The sequence below is a fragment of the Pseudopipra pipra genome, chromosome 11 (assembly GCF_036250125.1).
Source record: "Pseudopipra pipra isolate bDixPip1 chromosome 11, bDixPip1.hap1, whole genome shotgun sequence".
In the NCBI taxonomy this organism is placed as follows: Eukaryota; Metazoa; Chordata; class Aves; order Passeriformes; family Pipridae; genus Pseudopipra; species Pseudopipra pipra.
This window is the reverse complement of record NC_087559.1, coordinates 4,121,752-4,144,052: the sequence shown is the minus strand read 5'-3', so window position 1 is coordinate 4,144,052 and position 22,301 is coordinate 4,121,752. Positions and strand designations below refer to the sequence as shown.

The 22,301-nt window shown below is 45.8% G+C and overlaps 1 protein-coding gene across 1 annotated transcript; it reads right to left on the bottom strand.

Moving 5' to 3' along the window:
- Positions 1–7,285: 7,285 nt before the first annotated feature.
- PROK2 (prokineticin 2) lies at positions 7,286–14,579 on the bottom strand. The gene is made up of 3 exons (XM_064667177.1): positions 14,411–14,579; positions 10,639–10,764; positions 7,286–8,238 (listed from the first exon to the last, which is right to left on the bottom strand). The coding sequence occupies exons 1-3, from the start codon at positions 14,501–14,503 to the stop codon at positions 8,113–8,115; spliced, it is 345 nt and encodes a 114-aa protein (XP_064523247.1). The 5' UTR covers positions 14,504–14,579; the 3' UTR covers positions 7,286–8,112.
- Positions 14,580–22,301: the final 7,722 nt, after the last annotated feature.

Genomic DNA, 22,301 nt, shown 5'->3' with positions numbered 1-22,301 from the left:
AGAAAAGTGTGCATGGGGTTTGGCTGGACCTCTGCCACTTACCCCACATGGTTAAGCACAGTCACCTTGCTCCTTGGAGGCACCTGCACTTGCTCAGAATTGCCAAGAAACCACCCTGAGGGAAGGGGCTCCAGAGAGAACAACAGACACATATTGTCGGAATGTGATGTTAAGTATCACCTCATTAACTTAGGCTGCAGATTGGATCATTCTGTGCAGTATCAGAATACCCCAGAAACCTTATTAGATAGTTATGCTGCAAATCAAAAAATTATTAGAAACATGGCAGGGGGGCTCTTTTCTAATAGAGGTTCCCTCATTTCTTAGCACAGCTTCCTTTGTAGTTGCTCAAAACACTGCACAGGCTACAATTAATTCTATTATGATAGGAACCAGGAAGCATTTCCCATGCTATCTTATTCTTATGCTTCAGAATATTATGAAGTATATGACATGCTGAAGAAATGGAGCCATCAGAGAAAGACCATCAGTGAAGATAGTCTCCTAAAAGCTGGTGCAGAGTCATGCTGGGCTAGGGCTGGTACAAGGGACATCTTACCCCAAACCTCCTTTTATGCTGGTGACCTCTGATGCCATGTAATTCAAGAAGGACCTTGTGTGGGGTAAATCCTTACTCATCTGTCGGTTGTAGAACTGGCAATAAGGAGCTGACTTTCCAACTTGACATCTGTGGCACTCTGACTTTCCCTAGAGCTGCTGATGCTGAGCATCTCTGAGCCTGTTTTCACTTGGTAGAATTCATTAACTGCCCCACACCTCAGTACTTTGTCCAAAGAATGATTAATTATTCTCACTCACCTTTGTACCACACAGAACTACTGGTGGCAAGAGCAGAGCATTATCACGGGTGAACAATCGCTGACTACACAAGCTTTCATCACTTAACTTTAAAGTCAAGCTCAGCCTTTCATGCAAGCTGTTGCATTTCTGTATTTCTATTCATGTTTAATGACCTCAGTACTTGCACTCTGTCTTTGATCTCGAGTCATGCATGGTTGTACTGTGGATGTATTTATTGGAAGGCCACTGTCTTCAGTGCTGCATTTTTCACGTTTACCGTGACCAGGTTGATAGCACAAAGCACTTTGTGTAGGAGGCTTTCAAGTTCAAAGCTAGTCTTGCAAGGGCACAGGGAAGCTGTGAAGTCCCAGCTAATTTTAGGCAGTCATCATGGCACTAATAGTGTAGGCAGAAATCAAGAGATCTCCTGGTGAAAGCCCGTCTTAAAGTTTCTGAATGTTATTTACTGGCATGTCATTAAAAAAAATAATCCCGTGTTTGTGTGAGGATGATTAACCATTGGAACAAATCATCCAGAGAAAAAAAATGGATCCTCCATCTGTGAGACATGCAGTGTGAGCCTGCGTGCCTGCCCACGGCACACCTGCCCGGAGCCTGCTCCCTGCCCACCCGGGGTCCCTGTGCCAGGATCTGGGGCTCAGACCCAGCACAAAGGGCATGAAAAAAAACCAGAAATGCCAGTAAACAGCAGTGAACAACCAGTAAACAGAACCCTCTCTGTCTCAGGGTGATTCACTCCTTCCTTTTGCTGACTGTTTTAAAACACCAATTTTACCATACCATATAAATACCAGTGCTCGTTTCAGAAATTTTAGCAGAGGTAGAGCTAAAATGGCTTTGTCATTAAAGAGGGAAACACAGGAAGATTCAGAGGAAAGGCTGAAGTCTGGGTGCTTTCTGACAGTGAGAGAGAGGAATGATTTAGTGGAATATTACCTCACTGCATCGAACCACTCAATCTGTCCCCATCTGTCACCGAGCGCTTGCAGGAGGGTGATGGAAAGGAAACGGTTGAGCAGCTTGATAGTCAAGTAAATCAACTGGGCTTTTTCCTTTTCCTTTCCCTCCCTCATTAGACCTCACACACTCACACTACACAGCAGGTCCCTCAGCGTGCTGTGCCAAGGGCAAGGGGACAGTCCACTGGGTGCCATGGGACTGCAGTGGCTCTGGGGCAGACAGACCAGCTCTGGGTGCCCCCAGGGTCAAAATGCCCTTAGGAGCCAGTTCCAGTGGAGCTGCAGGAGACATCTGGGTGTGGAGGAAGGTGGATGAAGAGGCAGTATGTTCAGCCAAACTGCAGTGTGACTAAAGGGGGAGAACATGGGCACCCGAGCCAAGGAACCAGCAGCGTCACAGGCAGAGGTAAAGCTGGAGCCCTGGTGTGAAAGGAAGGAGGGACATGTTTGGGCCGAGCATCACCAAAGTGCTTCCCAGCAGGATGATGAGGGATGCTGCAGAAGCTGGGCTGTGCAGAACCTGCCACAGGGCTGCGGGTGGGGACAGAGGTGTCAGTAATGATTTTCCTCCCCAGGAGATCCTGAACTCTCAGCCAGGCAGACTTTTTCTTACTCTGTGTTTGTGCAATAGCAGCCTGAGCCTAAGTGCTGATGTAAACCAAATCCAAATAGTCAAAGGTTCTGTTGCAATGTTGAAAGGTTTGTTAGTGACTTTGGGAAGTTTAATGAAAGCAGGGCAGGGAGGGAGCTGACATTATGACACCACCACAGTCAGGAAGTTTTTCTGTTGGATTTGAAGGGGTGGTGGACCTTCCTGTCAAAGTTTCACCCATGAGAGAAGAAACTGGGGAGGAAAAAAAATTAAAACCCTACTAATTTGACAGGATGTGGTGAAATTTTTGGAAAGAGTGAGAATGCTTGCAGCTGCCTCGCCAGTGCCTTTCCCTCAGCTGGCCCTTCTGGCAGGTCCCATGGAAGAGGTTAGAGGTGTGCTCTGCTGCCTGGGCTCCCATGTAGCCCGGAGGAGTAAATAAAGGATGATCCCAATTTTGCACTCCCTAGAATCAATGTCTGCTTTGCTGGTTTGTGAACTCTTTGCGGCAAGAGCCACAGCTGCCCATTCCTGCCTAAAAGAGCCCACAAATCTCTGCATGAAATGACACGAGTGCACTCACGTGCAAGAGAAAAAGTAAATATAGCAGACCCAGCTCTGCTTGCTGGGCTGGAACCAGGCCATATTTTCAGTCTGCTTCTGCAGCGTGTTACAGCCTTGGGATTTACAAAACCACATTACATTTAAAACCAGATTTAATCCCTTCCACGTGTTGCGATGCTGTGTGAGGGTTTGGGAGACCTGGTGGGATTCCCAACCCAGGAAGAGAGAGGCTGCCCAGGCAGTGCAATGCAGAGCTCCACTGGGGTCCATGGCCCATCCTTTCTGTACCATTGGCTGGGATGCAACACAAGGACAGCAGTGAATCCCAGGACAGCTCAGGCTGCAGCGATGTAAGTACACGCTGCCTGAAGCACAGACACTTGCTTTGTATGATCTATGAGATTTGTAACCTTCCAGGGACAGGGACATGCCTGTAACATGCTGATATCTGGTGCCATGGTACAAAGGAGCATCAGCCTGGGATGCTGTGGGCACTCCTGGCACACAGTTAACAGGTACCCAGTTTCCCAGGTAAACTGGGGGTTGCAGAGGAGACTTTCTGTCATTGGGACATTGTGCCTCATTTACCCCTATACTAAGGTGCCTCACACTCAGACCTTTGGGAAACCCCTACCATGGGGGTGTTTGCAGGTGTGCTATGTGGTCCTATTGCTCATTCCTCCTCTCCTGCACACTTTGCTGTCACCCTGCACTGAACTCCTTGCCGTGAAACAAGCTGCCATCCATCTTCCCCTCAGTGCACCAGACTTCCTTGGCTTTAGCCCTTCACATTCAGCCTTTCCCATCCCTGATGACCAGTCAGAGTGGCCCGAAGACTGCCACCATCCTTTAAGGCAGACATGTCTAAGGCGACCTGCCTGGCCAAATCATTGAGATGTGTCCTGCTGCACTGGGCTGGGTCTGTCCCCAATCAAGACTCTCCTTGAGAAACAAGAGGTGATTTGCTTTATGTACATTAAACTCATCTCCATTCCTGTGCTCAGAATTATTGATTAGTCTGACAGCTGTACCCCTGCTGGTTTGCCATTTCATATCTGTGCACAAGGGAAAGGCACATTGATTTTGCTATTATCAAAATCCTCTTGTATTTGCACAGTCTTTTCTCTTCCTGCAATTTTCTAATTCCTTCTGGAAAACATGCTACACATTGTCAAGATCAAATTCCTGAGACATCTTGTTTAAATCAAGGGATTCTTAGCACCTTCTGTTTCTTTTGAATATCCATCTGTGCAGAAATAACAAACCAGAGAGCTACTGGGGCAGAGGGAAGCACCAGCAAGGGCCTCAGTCTATGGTCAGACTTGCTGCTATCATACCTTTTTGTGGTGTATTGTGATGAGGTGCTGTGAACAAGTTGCCTAGAGAAGTAGCAAAATACCTCTTAACAAAACATGTTATAGGGCATCCTAACACATTAGACTTTTGAGGTAACAAGATTAGTGTTTCCAACCCACCTGCAAAGATATCAAATCAAACATAATCCCATTTACTTACCTCTAAACAGGTACATGTTCTTCCATTCTCTTCTCTCAACCAGCAATATAACCTTCAGCCTTGCTTCAATTAACCTCCTTTCACCTACTGGTCCTGTAAAACCAGTGTTTGTGTTAAGGTGACCTGTCTCCTCATTAAGGACCCACTCAGATCTGAGTCCCCCTTGCCACACAACCAGAAGAATTTATTTTGTGTCACCTCCTCACTCAAAGATTTTGTAACTTTATTATATTTTTTAAGTGACATAATTTCCCAGGGGGGAATTGTGGGCAGGAGAATGCAGATGAAGCTGAGCTTCATCTGGGCTTTCTCCTGCTCAGCAGCAGAGCCTTCCCTGCAGCCCCCCAGGCTCACAGGTGTGTGCTGGCTCAGCCAGCTGTGCACCCACAAACCCCAAACACCTTGCTTAACCTTTCCTAATAAGCATGTAATCAAATTAAGGCAGCAGCTCATTATATGTGGCTGTGTGTTTTCCTGCAGTGGCTCTCTGCTAACCCAAAATCTGGTTATAAACATGGAAACTCCTCCAGTGTGGTGGGATACCAACATTATTCTATAGCATATCTGTAATATCAATATTCATATACTATTAAAAATTAATGCACATGTTTCTATTAATAATTAATAATACTGCAATATTAATAAAATTAAACCAAACGTAGGCACAGATCTCCTAAGTGGAGTGAATAAAGGAAAGTGTTTAAACCAGGCTCTCTCTTCACAAACTGGGAAAAGAGGCTTTTCCCCTCTACCAAGGTGGTTCCAGGACTGCACAAGTTCTGTTCTCTTTTCTCATCTGATTTTTCCTGCCAAGAGAAATCCCCTTCCCTTCTTCCTAGGCAGGTAAGAAAGTTACTCCTGGCCTAAGATTATTGCCAAGATGATCCTGGAGCAAACCAAGCAGCACAGGGGACTGCAGAAAAGTTTTCATGGCAGGGTTGGCTTGAGGCTGGCCACCTTTTCCATCGGTCATCTTGAGTCATTTGCTGTCCTCCTTAAGTCAAAACCTGGCTCCGGGGAAAAGCAGAGGGGCATGCATGGCCATTTACATTTTGAAATGCTTCTTGTGGCCACTGGTTTGCCTATTATCACTGTAAAGCAAAGGTAAAAGGTTCCCTCTCAGCCCCTTCCACTGCAGAAAGAAATTAAAGGGACTTTGCATGTGCTTGAGTGAGGAAATTTCCCCTAGGATGGGAGAAAAGATAATTGATTAGGACAGACTTTAGGAAATAATTGGGATGCAAAAGCTTAATCTTCCTTCCAAAATGATCTCTCAAATCAACTAACCTTCATTGTGAGTGTCAATTAATGAAAATTAAATTACTAAAAGGGGAATCGTAATAATTATTGCGAAGTGAACGTAGTGGGGATGTAGGACAGTGAGGTTTTGCCTTTGGCTCTCCTACGTCAGCAGAGAAGGTGTGGAGAAGCCCCTGGAGGACAAGTATGGAATAAGGTCTCTCTCAAAGCTTCACCTTTCAAATGCCCTGTCCAGGAGCATCTGCAGGACATGAGAACTTCCACCTGCTCTAGATGGTGTGAACTTTGAACTCATGTAATTGGGGCTGTTCTCATTACCCAGATAAATACTTAATCCCACAAGTTAATTGGCACAAATTACAACTACAAAGTTGCTCTGCTCTGGTCTGATGAACTCTCCTAGGAGTTCAGTTTGGCAGGTCTGAGACAGTCCTCAGATATAATTGTCCACTCATTTACAATGATATAAACCAGGGTTACTGCCTTCAGTGCAGTCACTGGTGATTTATGCCAGCAGGTGATGAGGAGCAGGGCTGGTGTTTCCTACTGTGGTTCATCTTTTGTGCTTTGGTTAAAAAAAAAATGGAGCAAGAGATGGGACACATCTATTTTTCTTCTTGATTTTCCCTTGAGTGTAAATTGAAGTCCATGGTATTAAGGTTATTTTATAGTGATAAACCTGGACAGAAAAGCAACTCCCAGACTCCCAGTGTGTCCTGCCTCTGCAGACTGGGACTGTGTGGGTGCACAGGGTATTTGAGTGGCAGTGGTAGGATCAGGTTTGGGGGTTGTTCTTAAGCCCAGGTTATAGAAATTTCTGCAGCGCTAACATGTCACTGCACTGGCATGGGAATGAGCTGGTCTTTCACCAGCACAGAGGCATTGGGGTGGGTGCCCTGGGATTGGGCTCTCTTGAGTAATCTTGTCCCTCAAGACATTTATTTTTCTAACATGTGCAGGATTCACGAGGATCTGGCAAAACAACTAGTCCAGTTGTTCCTTGCTGTCTCCTCAGGGAGGCTGTGGGGCCCAGTGGAAGGTACCTGGTAAACTCACTGTGTTGTTTCTCCTCCTCTCCAAGTAATACAGGTCTTTGCCTTGATAAAAGTGTGCCAACTTCTCCAATCCCCCCCCCCCCCATCATCAGCAAAGCACTGATTGTGGAAAGATGAATGACTTCACTTTTCCAGTTCCAGCATATGTTTGCATGTCTGAGAGCAAGAAATGTGTGAATCTCACACAAACTATTGGAATTCCAGCTCTGGGGACTGACAAGTAAATATGAAGTCACACAGTATTTCATAGAAAACCCACAAATCTTATGTTTGCTGAGCTAAAGTTGATCCTTTGAGGCATGTGCCAAGAAAACCCTCTCATATTAGTTACACCAAGATTCCTCCACCGTCTAAGACTGCAGCTTGATTGAGGAGTTCATGCCTTGTAAAATCCAAGTTTCCCTAAAAGCAGCCAGAGGCACATAATCTTTTGCTAAGCTATCCGTAAGGAGCTCTGCTAGCTTGGTGGATCAAGTATGGGATAACAGATTACACTGAATAAAAATGAAAAGGCACAATGACAAAATAATGTTATAATATTAAAATAAATCAAATAATATACTGCCATTATTCTGATACAGAATTTTTACACAGCAAATTTGATACATATACAAGAAGTCAGGCAGCCCATTACAATAAACTTCAGGGTTCCTTTTTTTTAATATAAACTACATCTTAATACATAGTTTGAGATGATCAGGTAGTCTTACACCAATTCAAGTAACAACAACTTCTCATCTTAGAATACTAAAATAACAAAATCTTTTGATGCTTTGAATATTGAAATGCTTTGGTTCCACCTGCCACTTTTAAAAAGTGTAAAAACTACATCTATTGGTTAAATCTTTTTTCCTAGAGACGCGCCTAACTTACAAATACAGTAATATAAATAAAGATACGAAATGCAATGTAAATACAATTTTTTGGCAATCCTCATATGGTTCACACTGTGCACTTAATCAACTCTCAGTTCAATTCAGGTATTCCAAGGTGTAAAAATGTGGCTAAAATTTTTCAAAACTGACAATAATCTTGGATGTTTTCATTCTGGGTTTAAGCTGGAACCATGAAGACCATGAAATGGTTCAGAAATGGTTAAGCCCCTGCTCTCAGACAGAAGTTTTGGTTTAGCAGATGTCATTTTGCCACCCCAAAATAAAAGCATCTGCCACTGCGAGTCCCTCCTGAAAACCTTGGCCACAACAGCACAGCATCTCATCTCCTGTTGATGTTGGTGAGGCAGGAAAGTGTGGTGAAGGGTTTCCCCATGGCAAGTACCTTGTTCATCACAATAACGAGAAAATGAGAACAGCGAGAGGCTCGTTCTAGCCTGGAACAGCTCCTGCTAAAAGAAGACATCTTCTTTTCTGAAGTGCAGCATACATTTGAATTTGCTGGAGGAAGTCCGTCCGCAGGTGAGGCCCGGGAGGCACGGGCAGGTGTGGTGCATCCGCCGCCCCGAGAAGGGAACCTGGGCACAAAGAGCACAGACGTCAGGGACAGGGACCACTGTGGCAGTGGTGCTTGGGGGGATGGATTCGGAGGAACAGTGGGAATACAGGGAATGCTGTCCCCCTCCCTCCTTCCACAGCCGGAGATTCCCCAAGAGCTGCGGCATGGGGGTGGAGAGCAGATGGCAAAGCCAACCCTGTCGTACATCCTGGTCAAGCCACAGCTAAGGGCAAAATGTTAACAGTCATGGTGCTGTGTAAGTCTACATCTGTGACACATGTTCTCCATTTACTCCCGTTTCATAAAGGAGTCTGTTGTGAAATGACAGTGGCCTTCAGCATCAAATGTTGTGGTGTCACTGTGCAGGGGTTTCTGTCTGTTCCGATTCCTGCCTTGTCACATGGCACAGAGCAGGACCCAGGAACCTTGGGATCCCATGGTAGTCAGGCTGGAAGGGACCTCTGGAGGTCACCTCATCTGACCTCCCTTGGAGCAGGATCCTTTTCACCACAGGGCAGAGTTTTCCCATTTCATCCCACCCTCCCCCAGCCACGTTGTGCTGCAGGGAGCACATACGGACTGCATTAGACAAATTTAACTGTGCCATGACATGCACATGCACTGACACTCTTCAACAACTTGATCACAAGCTCTGCCTTTTACAGAAGCTGAGCAGGACAGCGCAGTGGGACGTGGCTGGGAACTGCAGTGCTGCCAGCTGGCAACACACACTGAGCATCGCCTGGGTGCAGTGAAGGAAGCACAGAGGTACAAAGGCACTGCCAGACAGGCAGGCAACCCTAATTCCCTCATTTCCAGTTTTCTAGGTGTTTTTAGCCCGGAATTTTAATATTCCAAGGTTGGTTTTTTGTTGGTGTGCAAATTTTCTCTTCAAGAAAGCCAAAGGGAGAAAGTCTCGCACAGTCCCTGGTGCATCATACCAAGAACCGGCCTGACTGCAGAGACACCCTGCTGGATGGGGGGAGTGGGAGGGGGACTCACATCACCTGCAAATGAAAGGTTTTGGTGATCAGGGCACCAGCTGCTCCCTATCCAAATATTTAGGGGGAAGGAACCATTGAACAAACACTCCATCCTTAAAAATACCTCATTTTGCATACTATGGTAAATCAATTTGCTTTGTGTTTGTCAGGAATAGCAGTGGGGTGAGGAATCTAAATCTAAAATTAACCTCATAAAGCTTACAAACATCAGTGCCTGACCAAGTCTGGAGTGGACAGGCATCTTTGATTGTAATTATGCAGGCAATCACCTTAAAATATATCACAGAGTATAAATTATTGCCCAGTAGCAATAAGCTCATAAAAACCCCTAGAAGACAATTTCTCTTATCCTGACTCTTGGTAGTGTGAAGACCCCTTACAAGAAAAACCTGCTACATTACATGGTAAAAGTGAACCTATACAGCAGAAAATTTAAAAATTTAACTGTAACAGAACAGAGCCTTAAACTTCTTAAAACTGAGAAAAGAAGCCATAGATACTGAGATAAGAAGTCAGGCATTGGATGAAACAGTGACAAAGGCAGATAACTAGCTGCACATTTATAATCTGAATTTATTGCCTTGATATCTTCCTGTTGTGATGACTCTTGGGCCAAGCTCTTCCCTGAGGATGGCTCTGAAAAACACCAGGTTCTCAAACTGGTAATATCCCATTCAGTCTTTCGTATTACTTCTAAATAAACAGCTTTTTTTCATACTGCACATAATATACATAATTACACAGCCTTAAATAAACCTCCTTGTTAAAATTATTACATTAATAATTCTGCGTATCATCTAATAATGTACTAATATGTAACTAATGTTATTTATATGTGTGTATATATGTATACATACATATATATTTGAAATTAATAGGTAGAATAGAAGAGAAGAGAGTCCATGGTGAACTTTCTCAAGTCCAAGTATGTGTGAACACCTTCTCAATGGCTTCTCAATGCACCAGGTGCCCCAATACTGGCTGGTGACATTTTTATGCTCGTGATAGGATCTTGTCCACTTCCACTGGGGGCAGTGACATCTGCTACGTTCCTGCTCACACGAGTAAGGATTGTCAGGGTTGGGCTTGGGAACCGCTAATGCTGTTTCAGATCACGTAACGGAACAAAACAGCAACGACAAACTAATAAGGAAACAATCTGGAAAGCATGTAGTGCTTTCATCCTCTGATTCTCTCCTGCATAATTCTGACAGTAATGTATTTCCTTACATAGGTACCTTCAGCGCTGTTTCCACACAGATGCAAATGGCTGGGGATGGTAAGGAATGGGACGTCTCCCTGCCCGTTCACAACGCACGGTTTTTATGGAATGTGACGTGCAGCGCAGGATATTCCTGCTCCTTTCTGCCCTGCCAGCTCCGGTCCCACAGCCCCCCCCCCGGTGACATACTCACTCGGTGACTCAAGGGGTGGCACTCCTCTCCCAAATTCCCCATCGGCGTGCACATCCGCAGGCTGCGGATCCACAGGCTGACCGCGCAGCACATCCCGCCGCCGCACTGCTGGTCTCGGTCGCAGGCCTGGAGTTCAATACAGCATTAGGCAAATTAAATTAATAATAAATATATTCCAGAAATAGGACAGATCAGGTGCTCAGGAGCTGCCTCTGACACCCCACAAGTTACTGCGGCTCATTAAGGCTGAATAATAAGATCTAAGGCTGATTTGCAATACTTGTATCTCCTACAGATCTGAATGTACAGGCTCCTGGAGTTGAGCCTAGGTTGTTTAAAGCCAGGACCACACATGGAGCTGCTCAGGGCCAAATCCAGGACTGCCAGTGATTTGTAGTCCCAAATTCTGACCATGGCACATGCTGCTCCCTTTTCCAGATCGGCGCCCAAGTGAGCTCAGGAAGGAGCAAGGACCAACCACACTAAATGGTCACCAAAACAGTCACCAAAACAGTCTGTGGAGAAGCTAAGACAGGAAATCAACCATTAGTTTAATGACTTTTAAGTAACTACTCCTTCTAGTTTCTTATGATAATACCATAGGGTTGAGTGCCCTTGCAAGACTGCATGATAGTTTGTAAGAGAAGTCCAAGTGGAAGTAGCTAAAATAGAAGTTTAAATATGGATTCTGTGGTTGTTGTCTAGAATTACATGTAACTAAAAGAGGTCTTAAGAAAAAGTTTGCCTAAGTGTCCACATCCAAAAAATGCTGCTGTGGTTGCATTCTCCTCCAGGGGAGGGAAAAAATATTTTAGCCACTTACCCAATACAGCTTAGATAAGCACAAACCAAAATTCAAACTAGTGGGTATGTTTCAAAAACCACAAACCATGAAGAGCAATTGACACGTTAGGGTTTGAAAACAAGTTACTGCACATCTTTCAGCTACTTTTCAATCAAAAGCTTATCAGGCTTTTTATCACATGAATTTAATGCAAAAACCAGTCTCCTTTCTCTGATGGGAAATGCCCTTATTTAAAGGTTCTGATTACACCCCAAACGTAAGCTTAATTAACTCACTGCTCTTGGTGTCTGACACCAGCAGTGATTGACCAAAGGCACTGGTCAGCACTACGTAAACAGGCAGCTCATAAAAATGTACGTAAAAGATGATAACGGCTCTGGGGAAGACGCATATCAGAATAAACACTCTCTGGAGGGACAAGCTTACAGATCTGGCCTTGGGATTTACATGATAAATGCCTTTAGACTGTACTCTACTGGGTAAATATTGCACTGGTTTCACCAGCAAAAGCCGGATCAAAATATATATTTAAAGATCAGCCAGAAGCTTAGGAAGAAGCTGTTGCCTGAGGATAAAGTTATTAAATAGTGTGTGTAACCCAAACAGCTCCTAAACACACAGCTCTGTGCTGCAGGTGAGCCCAAACACCAGAGTATTAACTTGCAAGACTAATATGGCCATACAATTACCACTAGAACCTGCCAGATAGATAATGTTCATTTTCTGACCTCTCTCTTACAAAATAAATAATAAAAAAGCACTCTAATGATCTATTTTTGCCCTAGTAAAAAAAGAAGAAAACGCAGGTCCAGTGATTTTGGCTGCCCCCGGCACACTGGTGTCCCCTGCTCAGCTGGAGTCACAGGCTTTGCTATTTCTCACCAATCAGCTCCTGGCTTCCTTTTTTTCTCAGTTGTGTAGCTCAAACCCCATCCATCTCCATGGGACCAGTCCTGGGGTGAAGCACCACTCAGTTGAAAAACACACCTGCATATGTCCTAGCAAGCAAGGGTCTCAATGTCCATGCTGAACAATTTCCTTCTAAAACTCACACCCATATATATTTACATCTGGCAGAGCTTTTCAGGCTCCCTTTCCAAAAATGTATGACAAGTTTTGAAAATATTCAACCCAAACACTCCTGCCCACACCTTATCTGCAATGTGTAATTCATACTGCTTACTCCTAATCTTCCTGGGACAACACATGAACACCCCATTTAAACAGAGTTTTGTGGAAAATCAGCTCAAGAATATTTCCCAGGTGAAATGCCAGCTGCAAAGGCAACTGGAGTCAGCACATGAACCACCACTGAAGTGAGGAAAGTTTGAATCAAGTCCTTAAATTACAAAGGAAAAGCACCTTGCAAGCTCAGAGGATGGGGACACAAACACCTACGTCAGTTCTCGTCTGAGATTTGTCCATTCATCAGAAGCCAAAAATGCATTAAAGTGATTTAAGAGGAAATGTTCTGCAATAGTTAATAAAGTAATATTTTTCTAGTTCTACTCTATTTTTGCTTTTTGAATATGCTTTGTCCTTGATCTATTATTCAGTGCCTCAATGTTACTTTATTTGATGGATCAATTATCTTTAAAGGTGTAGCCACAACTCTAATAACAGATAAACTGCTCCTCTACTGCTGGGAATATTTCTATTTAAAAGGAACTTGAAATTATCAAATATTAAAAAATTCCTTCACATTGTCTGCTCTAAAAGATAATCAGTCCTGGTAACTGATCTGACTTTCAGAGAAATACCCACAAGCTGTTTCAGGGACTTTAGTGGTCTGGACAGGGAGTCTGGACAGCCACAGAGAAATCAGCCGCTGCGAGTACAACTTCTGCTGGTTACAAAAGATATGCAAACTCTCGAAGGAATTGAAGTACTGGGTTATTAATCCAAAGCAAACACTTACAAAGAAAAAAAATCATTTTACTTAAGAGTGATGCAATGCTTTGGGTTAAATAACCTCTTTGGGAAAAAAAATATTTTCACAACCAAAGTAAATCTCGAGCCTAAAAACAACAACAACAACAGAGATTCATTTGCAAGGGGTGGCTATCGAGGGGGAAAAGCAGCATAGTCATACTCAAAGAAACGAAAGGAAAAAAGCAGCATTTTGCCGTGATTGCAATCCTGCCCTGTATGTGGAGGGACTGGAGGAGCTGCAGGAGCTCGAGCTGCATGCACAGTGAGCAATGCATCCAGACTCTCCCTGGACAAGTTTGGGGGTAGCTGGGGCTAGATGGAGGGTGACAAGAGACAGCTCCAGCTCTGGAAAAGCAGCTGGAATCTCTGCACGCTCCCAGACCAGCCTGGAGACAACCTCTCTCTGAGTCCAGACATCCCTCACCGCAAAGGGACAGACCTCACACTGTGTCATCCCTCATCCCAGAGACCCACAAGTCCTGATATCACCCGCCCCAGAGAGACTGGTGTATCCTGGAATTCCTCACTCCAGAGAGACCCCCACGCTCTGATAACACTTAGTCCAGAGAGCTCCGCAGCTCCGGGCATCCCTCATCCCAGAGGGACGCCATGTCCCGATATCACTTATCCCAGACGGACCCCCAAGCCCTGGCATCTCTCATTGCCTGGCACATCTCTTCCTCCCACGTCCTGGTTATCACTTATCCCAGAGAGACCCGCAGCTACTGGCATCCCTCACCCTTCGCGACACCCCTCCGCCCTGACATCCCTGATGCCGGACAGACCCCCGAGTCCCGGCAGTGCTCACCCAGAAAGACCATCTCCGGGCATCCTCCTGGCAGAGCTTCTCCCTCTCTCCTGGCATCCCTCAGCCCGGGAAATCCCCTGCAGTCCCGCTATCACTCACCGCGCACAGACCCCGAGTCCCGTCCCCGCTGCCGTGGCGGAGCCCTCCCTCCCCCGCAGCCCCGGCCCGCCCCAGCCCTCCCGGTGCCGGTCCCGTCGGTGCCGTCGGTGCCGAGCGGCGACGCTCACCCCGGTGATGACGGCGCCGTGCCCCGCGGCCACGAGCAGCACCAGCACCAGCACCAGCAGCGGCAGCGGCAGCAGCGGCGGGAGGTTTCGCATGGTGCGGTGCCGGTCCGGCGCTCCCCGCGGGCGCGGTGCGGCGCAGCGGAGCCGGGCGCGGCGGCCGCCCCGGCGTTATAAAGCCCGGGCGTGAGTCACCCCCGCCCGGCAGCGCCGCGGCCGCGGGGCGCCAGCGCACACACCGCGCCCAGGTGCGGGGAGAGGGGAGAGGGGGAGCACCGGCGGAGGGCAGCCCACGGCGGGGGGGACACATCCCACAGTATGTCTGGAGGACATCCCACAGCCTGTTGGGGACGTCCCAGGGCTGGCAGCGGGGACATCTCACAGCAAGTCGGGGGCAACATCCCGGGGCTGGCCGGGAGACATCCCACAGCATGTTGCAGACATCCCTAAGAGGGTCTGGGGGAACATTCCAAGGCTGGAGGAGGACATCCTACAGCATTTTGGGGATGCTTTTGGGGGGCATTCCATAGCAAGTGTGGTGGGACAACCCAAGGCTGGCTATGAGACATCCCGCAGCAGGTCTGGGGGAACATTCTAGGGCTGCAGGGAAATGTCCCACAGCATTTTGGGGACATCTCAGGGCTGGCCTGGGGACATCCCACAGCAGGTCTGGAGGTTCATTCCAGGGCTGACTGGGGGACTTTCTGTGGCAGATATGGAGGATGTCCCACATCAGGTCTGGAGCTGACATCCCACAGCAGGTCTAGGGATTCATCCCAGGGCTTGCTGGAGACATCCCACAGCAGGTTGTGTGCTGCACACAGCAAGTCCGGAGGGGATTCTGCAGCAGGATGGGGGATTCCAAAGCCTACAGGGGGATCCCAAAGCCTGCTACCCACAGCCACTGGAGCCAGCCTGGACTGGTGCTCGCATCCCCTCTGCTTGTGCGTCTCAAGCTCCCTAGCCTGCAGCAGCCCCAGATGCAGACCCGATGCTGCCCTTGCTCCTCTCTGTGAACAGAAACCAGCTGCAGCCCCAAAATGACCTTTACTGAGCCCTGGCAGAGCTGGGCATGGCTGTGGAGAGACACACAGGCTGCACCATGCTTTATCTGGGGCAGAGCTTCATCAAAACAAATGTACCCCACAGTCCTGGTAAGAATTGAATCAATCCCAGATCCTGCTGGAAGCCCAGAGCCCCTCTGAGCTCCTGTTCTCCTGTGTTTCTCCCTCTCATGCCATAGGCAGCCCCTGCCTGTGCCTGAGCCCTCCTGACTCCCACAACACTCAGGGGCATGGGAGGAAAACAGTTCTCTCCTTCAGCAGGGCTGCTCCTCCCAAAGATCCAGGGGTAAGATGATGGGCAGGGGGAGCAGGGGCCCCCATTTCAGAGAAGTGCACCACTAGCTCCTTCCAGCAGGAATGCCAGGCCATGGCCTGATGGTTTTGGTGAGCTCCTCATTCTAGATGTACACTGCTTAAATTTAGCATAAGCCAACATTTAACCACTAATGTTGGTACCTTCGGGCACCTGAGGAGGGAGGACATCAGAGCCCAGTGCAATAAGTAAAACACGCAGAGTTTCCTTCCCTGCTTCTCTCACTGTTTTTCTTCTCTATTTTCTTTACTTTTCCAACTCTTTATACTTCTTTTAACCTTTCTTCTCCCTCCTAACTCCCTTTTTGTCCCTTTTCCTGCCTCCATGCTCCCATTGCCATCTCTCTGGGCCCTCTGTGCTGTTCCCCTCCTCCACTGCATCCCGCTCTCACACGTAGGTCCCTGTTTTCTCAGAGTTTTCAATTTATTTTTTTTTTTTTCCAAACAGGAAGGCCAAACCTCTGCAGAGCCCAAATTTCCCTGAGCCCTCAGACAGTCTCATTCCTTGGCTGAGGTGAGTCTGAGCGCAGCTGAAGGGGGCACATAACACACCGAGTGTCTGGGTGTGCTCCCGCTCGGTTCAGTCCCGGTCAGGAGCTGTCGAATCGATTCCTTAGTGGCATCCCCTCGGGGGGTCAGTCTGTCTGGAGGTGTTTTCATTACAAAACGTGGCCTTATTTTGGGTGCTTATGGTTATTTCATAAAGTGCACTCAAGACAAATATGGGCTGAGTAAATAAAGCCTTATTCCAAGGATGCTTCAAAAGCAAATTGGGATAAGCCAATTTTGACGTGAAAGTATTAAAAATAACTGGGATGGATCCTTAGCTGTTGTAAACCCATGTTGCTGCCTGAAGCATAAGCAGTTTAAACCAGGTGAAGAGATTACCTTCTTTAAATTTTTATTTGTGTCCCAGAAACCAAAAATTAATGTAAACCAGGACGATTATTTTCACAATCCCCAGGTGCCCAGAACTTTCAAAAACAAATTATCACTTTCAGTTCTAAACCTCCTGATCCCTAAAAAACACTGTAGAATTAAGGAGAAATAATAAGGGGGAAGGGAAGAGTTTTAAGTTTTATGTAGACTCAGTCATTACTTGTAAAAGTCATTTTACATAAAAAGTAAAATGTAAAAGTAAAAGTAAAGTTTCATTTATGAAAGGTTGCCAGTCCTCAGCCAGGAAGAGCAGCATTATACATTACAATGGCTGTGCTGTAAACTTACTAGAACCCACCCTAACACCAGTACTCTTACTACCAACTTGTGCTAAAACTGGTTTACTATTAGGAGAGACCTTACGCATCTATATAGCCTTTAGGTGATTACAAAATTGTAATGAAATATTAATTAAATCCAATTAAATTATTTCTCTCCTTAAAAAAAGTCAGAATTGAGGAGGTAACTCTCTGGATTTCAGTGTCATTAACCTCCTAGGTAATTATTAAACTACTAGAATAGTAAAAATCCACAACATGTCTTAACTGTAAATCTTCATAGTGCCCATCTCATGAACGCACCAGAATTTCAGAAGTTCTTGTATTTCTTTGATCCACTGCTTCAGAAGGGTTAGGCTTCTTCCCAAGAGGGAACCCAGAAAATCCCATTGTCAGATCACCTTCACAAATCCACTAAACATGTTCCACCACAAAAAGATCTAATATCACAATTAGGAAACATCTCCAAAGTAATCTCCAAATTAAACTCTGAATTAATCACAATATTTTAGATTTGACACAGTATGTTAATGATCACCCAAAAGTCCTCAGTTTCTTTAAGAACCTGGAGTGAAATATCTATTTTTTAGCTTTCAGTGCAATTGGTAGATCTCTCTGGTTCTTCTCAAAGCCTCAATTTTACTGAAAGCTCTCTATGAGTAGGCATTCAAAAAATTCTGTGGCCTATTCAAGTGATAATGCACTACAGAATTTACAGAATTTTGAAGACTAAGAATGTGAATACATCAGCTATCTAAAAAGATAATTTTCTCATAAAAGAAATGAGAAAAAGCATGTAATGCAAGACAGGAGAATTATCTTTTTGTCCTAAAAACCCTCTTCATAATGACAGTATCTAATTTGTTTAATCTTTCAAACTATATATCTGACAATGGTCTGGATTCAGCAAAATGGTGCAAGTTTGCTGACTCTCGTACAGGAAGAATGTCTTTACATCAGATGCTTATATAGATTTATTGTCTGGGTGTAGAAGTTCACCCAAAGGATGGAAGACACCAAATCAGTTATCTCTAGTGCCTGAAATGACCTGAACACACATGTCATGCAAGAATATCTGAATTTCTAAGCTGCAACCTGGGTTACAGCTCTCACCCAACATTTCTGCTTTAGGTCAATATATAACGTTCAGCGAAGCAGAGGCTTCACAGGTGACCAGCCCAAGACCTTTCTTGATCATTTGTCCTGTCTTTTGTGGATTGTACAGGGGGCAGAAGAGGCCATTTCTGCTGACATTAATTTGGGTCTCCGGCATTCACTCAACTACCATTTGCCTTCTTTTGAGTTGCATAGATTTTTGTAAATTAATTCCATGTTTTCTGTCTCTCTCTGATGTGGCTGGAGCCGGTCAGTGCCTTTGCAGGTTACCAGCAGCAAGCTGGCTGAGAAACAGAGGCTTCCTACCTGCAGATCTCACTGAGACTCTAAATGCCAGCTGGGATCCAAGGTGTAAATGGCTTAGCAAGTCTGGGCACCCACTAGTGTGATCCTGGATCACACAGACAGTGGTTTGTGTAACTGCGTAACGCACAGAAAATGAAAGGCAATTCAGGCTGGTAGATGCAATTCTCACACTCGCAGTTGCCTTTGGAGATGTCCATGAGGCTGCTGCTTGTGGGAACTTGTAGGCAAATCTGAGAGGTCAGCACGTATCTGCCCCAGGATGGGATGCAGGTGAGGAGAGCAGCAGCATCCACACCCCTCAGGCTCAGGTCTGGCCTCTTCTGACGTCAAATAAAATAATTTTTGAAAAGTCTAAAGAGATGTGCAGATTTTAAGATTAGAAGAGGCACTACTGTCTGCATTCCTACTAAATCATGCCATAAATTTCATTAGTGAATCCTGAATGTAGAGAGGTAAGGTAAGGTGTGCTTTAAACTAGCCCAGATGTCAAGAGAAATCAAATATTGACTTATAACAATGAAGAATTCAACGCTTCACTCAGCAAACTGCTCCAGCTCTTAAAACCTTATTCCCTGTTTGAATTTCACTGGTCTGGACTACCAGATAATATTATGCCCTCTAACTTAGAGAATTTTCACCTTCTGCATGTAATTATAAGTTGGGAACGTTAATAAACACCTGTTTATTAACATTGAGCCCTCTTACTTTCTCACTACACAGCAACATTTTTGTCACCATCAAGTGATTCTGGTAGCTCATCTCCAAGCCCTTACCAAGAGTTCAAAAAACTTTGTAAAGTTTCTGGCACAATTTCAGGAATATTCTCACCTCATAGGATTGGCCACACCTCTCTATTAGTTACATATTCTTGCAGACCAAATCAGTGATCAGTGTGTAAACAGAAAGAGCCTCGTGAAGACACTAATAAAAATGAAACAGATTAACAAAGATCTTCAGCAATAAAAAAAGCATCTATAAGTGTTTTTATTTCTGAGGGCAGATAAGAATAATTGTAATGAGCCACTGTTGTAGTGACATATTCCCAGTGTTCCTTGTGTCTCATTACGCTGCTTTTCAGTGCTGCTGTTGTCATAGTAGTCCATGAAGAACCTTATGTAAGGAATAAGATGATGGTTCTGCAGCATGTTAAAAAAGAGCATTTAAGAGATAAGTGCTAACGTTCTAGATTAGGGATTCTCACTCCCTTACTCTGCTCTGGCTCATGTAATTGCATGAATCACTTTGATTGCGACGTACACGCTCTCCCGTCAGCTCAGAGGGATTGAAGTGGAATATTACAGAGTCTGCTCAGGAAACAGCACTAGAATAAGAAAAAGCTGCCAACATACCACAAAAACTAACAATTTCTAGTTACTCATGAAATTTACTCCTTTGACTTGCACACGAATTTTATTTAGATTTCTACGCAGACATGTGACTGCGTTGGCAAAGTCCAGGGCAGCACAATTCCGAATGATTCAGCGGGAACTGCGGATTTATGTGACGGGCAGGGACTCAATGCCTTTCTGTAATTTTCAGATATGTCATTTCAAAAAATGTAGTATTTTTGCCAAGAAGATATGGAATTCGTTTGGGGAGTTAGCTGGACTTTGGGGAAACATTCTTTCAACCTTTTTTTCTTCCTGCTGATTGCTTTTGGTGGGAAACAGCTCTCCTTTGCATGCCAAAATGGGTTGGTCGCTGTGAGCTGTGGGCAGGAGACTGTCTGGTGGAGCCATGCTCTCTCCCTGCACACCCGAACCTGCAGAGTGAGGGCATTTTTCATTGAGATGGGACTTACTGGGCCGTGGGGGAAGGAGCTGGGAAGGCTTCCTTAGCCATAGAAATCTGCCAAAGGCAAGAACCGGAGTCAGGTTATTCAGGAGGGCATAGTTATAGCTTTGCTCGCACCACAGACTATTGTATCCCTTGACAGGAACTGGCTAGACCAAAGCCAAGTAGATTTTATAGGCTTGTATTTAATAAGTAAACCAGCCCACCTTTCCTCCCTGCCAGGGCCCTCATGGATCTCTCTGGTCCCTTTCAATTCTGCCTCTCACACCTCCCCAGGCACCACACAAGTCTCCTCTGTGCCCCGATCATGGAAACCAGCAGGAGCACTATGAATTCTGCTAATCCCGCTGTCTCCAAGGGGACCAAGAAGAGGTCACTTGTTCAGTTTTTATTTACTGTACTGGTGCCACATGAATTCCTTGAGCTGGGTTTTTTTCTCCTTAATGTACAGTTTAGTTTCTGATTTGGTTTTGTTGCTTTACTTTTCCAATCCTTATCTGGAACACGGTGGTGGCCAGTGTGAGGATACAGGACAGGTTGTACTCCTGCCTGTATTTGCATACTAGGCCTGGAAAGAATTACCCAGGGAGGCAATGCCCAGAAACAACAGCCAGCTGCTCGGATTTTACATCTTGGGTGTTGCAACTTCCAAGAATCAGCTGGGAATTTCACCACTAAAATCCCTTGTTCTGTACCTTCATTCTGTCCCACTGTCTTCCCGAGGTGTGTGGCAGCTGTAGCTGTTCTGTCAATTTGGGGTGTGTACAGGAGGTGTGATGTATGTGTGGCAGTATGTGGGGTGTCATCTGCAGGGAGGGAAGCAGAGGCAGCTGGTGCCACATCTCCACATCCTGCTGGATGGGGTATTGACCAGTGCTAATGGGGGATTGGCAGCTTCATGGCTCTCCAGCCTTCCCTGATGCTCTGGGCATTGGTCACCCAAGGCAGAAACAAGGAGGACACATACATAGAGGATCTCCCCAACTTTCTGATCTTTGTTTCATCCCCCCATGTGGTTTTTTTTTTAATCTTAATTTCTCTCTCATTTTTCTCAATTTTGACTTTTTTCTCTCATCCCTGTACTTCATGCTGCTTCGTCTGTCACTGCCATGGGAAAGCAGGTATTCCCAGCAGAGCCCAGCTAAGGTGCCTCCAGGGCCTGGAGTACCACTGAGCTCCTTTTTCTCCTTTTCATCCGTATGCAAGATTGCTCAGAAGGGTGAAAATTTCAGCGAAATGGCATGTTAGCAAAAAGCATGCATTAACAACCCTGTGGGGATGGCTGCAAAATGCTTCCCCTCGCCAGAGCTACCTCCAACACGGAAACTTCACTTACTGCTCCCTTAAGGATGAGCTTAGAAAATTGTAATGGCTCTCTAGTGACTTTTATTTCTGAGAATCCCAGAGCACTTAGTAAATCGCATCCTTCTGAATTACTTCAGCTGTGGCTGGGGCAAAACCAGAGCTGGGATGACAACTGGCAGGTGTTTAACTTCACATGCCCACATTAAAGAACAACTTTGGCTAGACAGGAAAAAGAGCCCCACCCCTGGCTTGGTGGTGGTGGGGTTTGGGGTTTTCTCTTAGGATGCAGAAAATAAAGTGCTAATGTGGAGCTTAGATCTATTTGGGCTGTTCTGAGGAAAAGTCATGGAGTTTTCAGTGTCACCAAGAAATCAGCATCTTGGGTTTATCTTTCAGCTGGATACAGCTGACAGGCTGCTCAGGAGGATGAGTCCTGCACAGGCAAGTGAGGGCATGGCCTGGGGCTGCAGCCCTGCAATCACTTATTGTTTGGCTGGGTTCATCTGACCGAGAGGTGCACGCAAACCCCAGGTCAGGGCAGGAGGAGGTGGCTGTGGGCAGGAGGCAGCAGGGAAGCTCTGGCTGCATCTGCAGCTCAGCACGCCCGCCAAGCCTTGGCTTTCGAGGGAAGAGCGTGACCTACTGCATCATCTCCTGAGGATGAGCTGCTACAAAGGACAAGTTATCCACCTCATCCTCCTACTTCCCACTCTGTTCTTCTGCCAGCTCGCTTTTCAAGAGCCACTAGAGCAAAGGGCAGCTAATTATTCCAGGAATTCA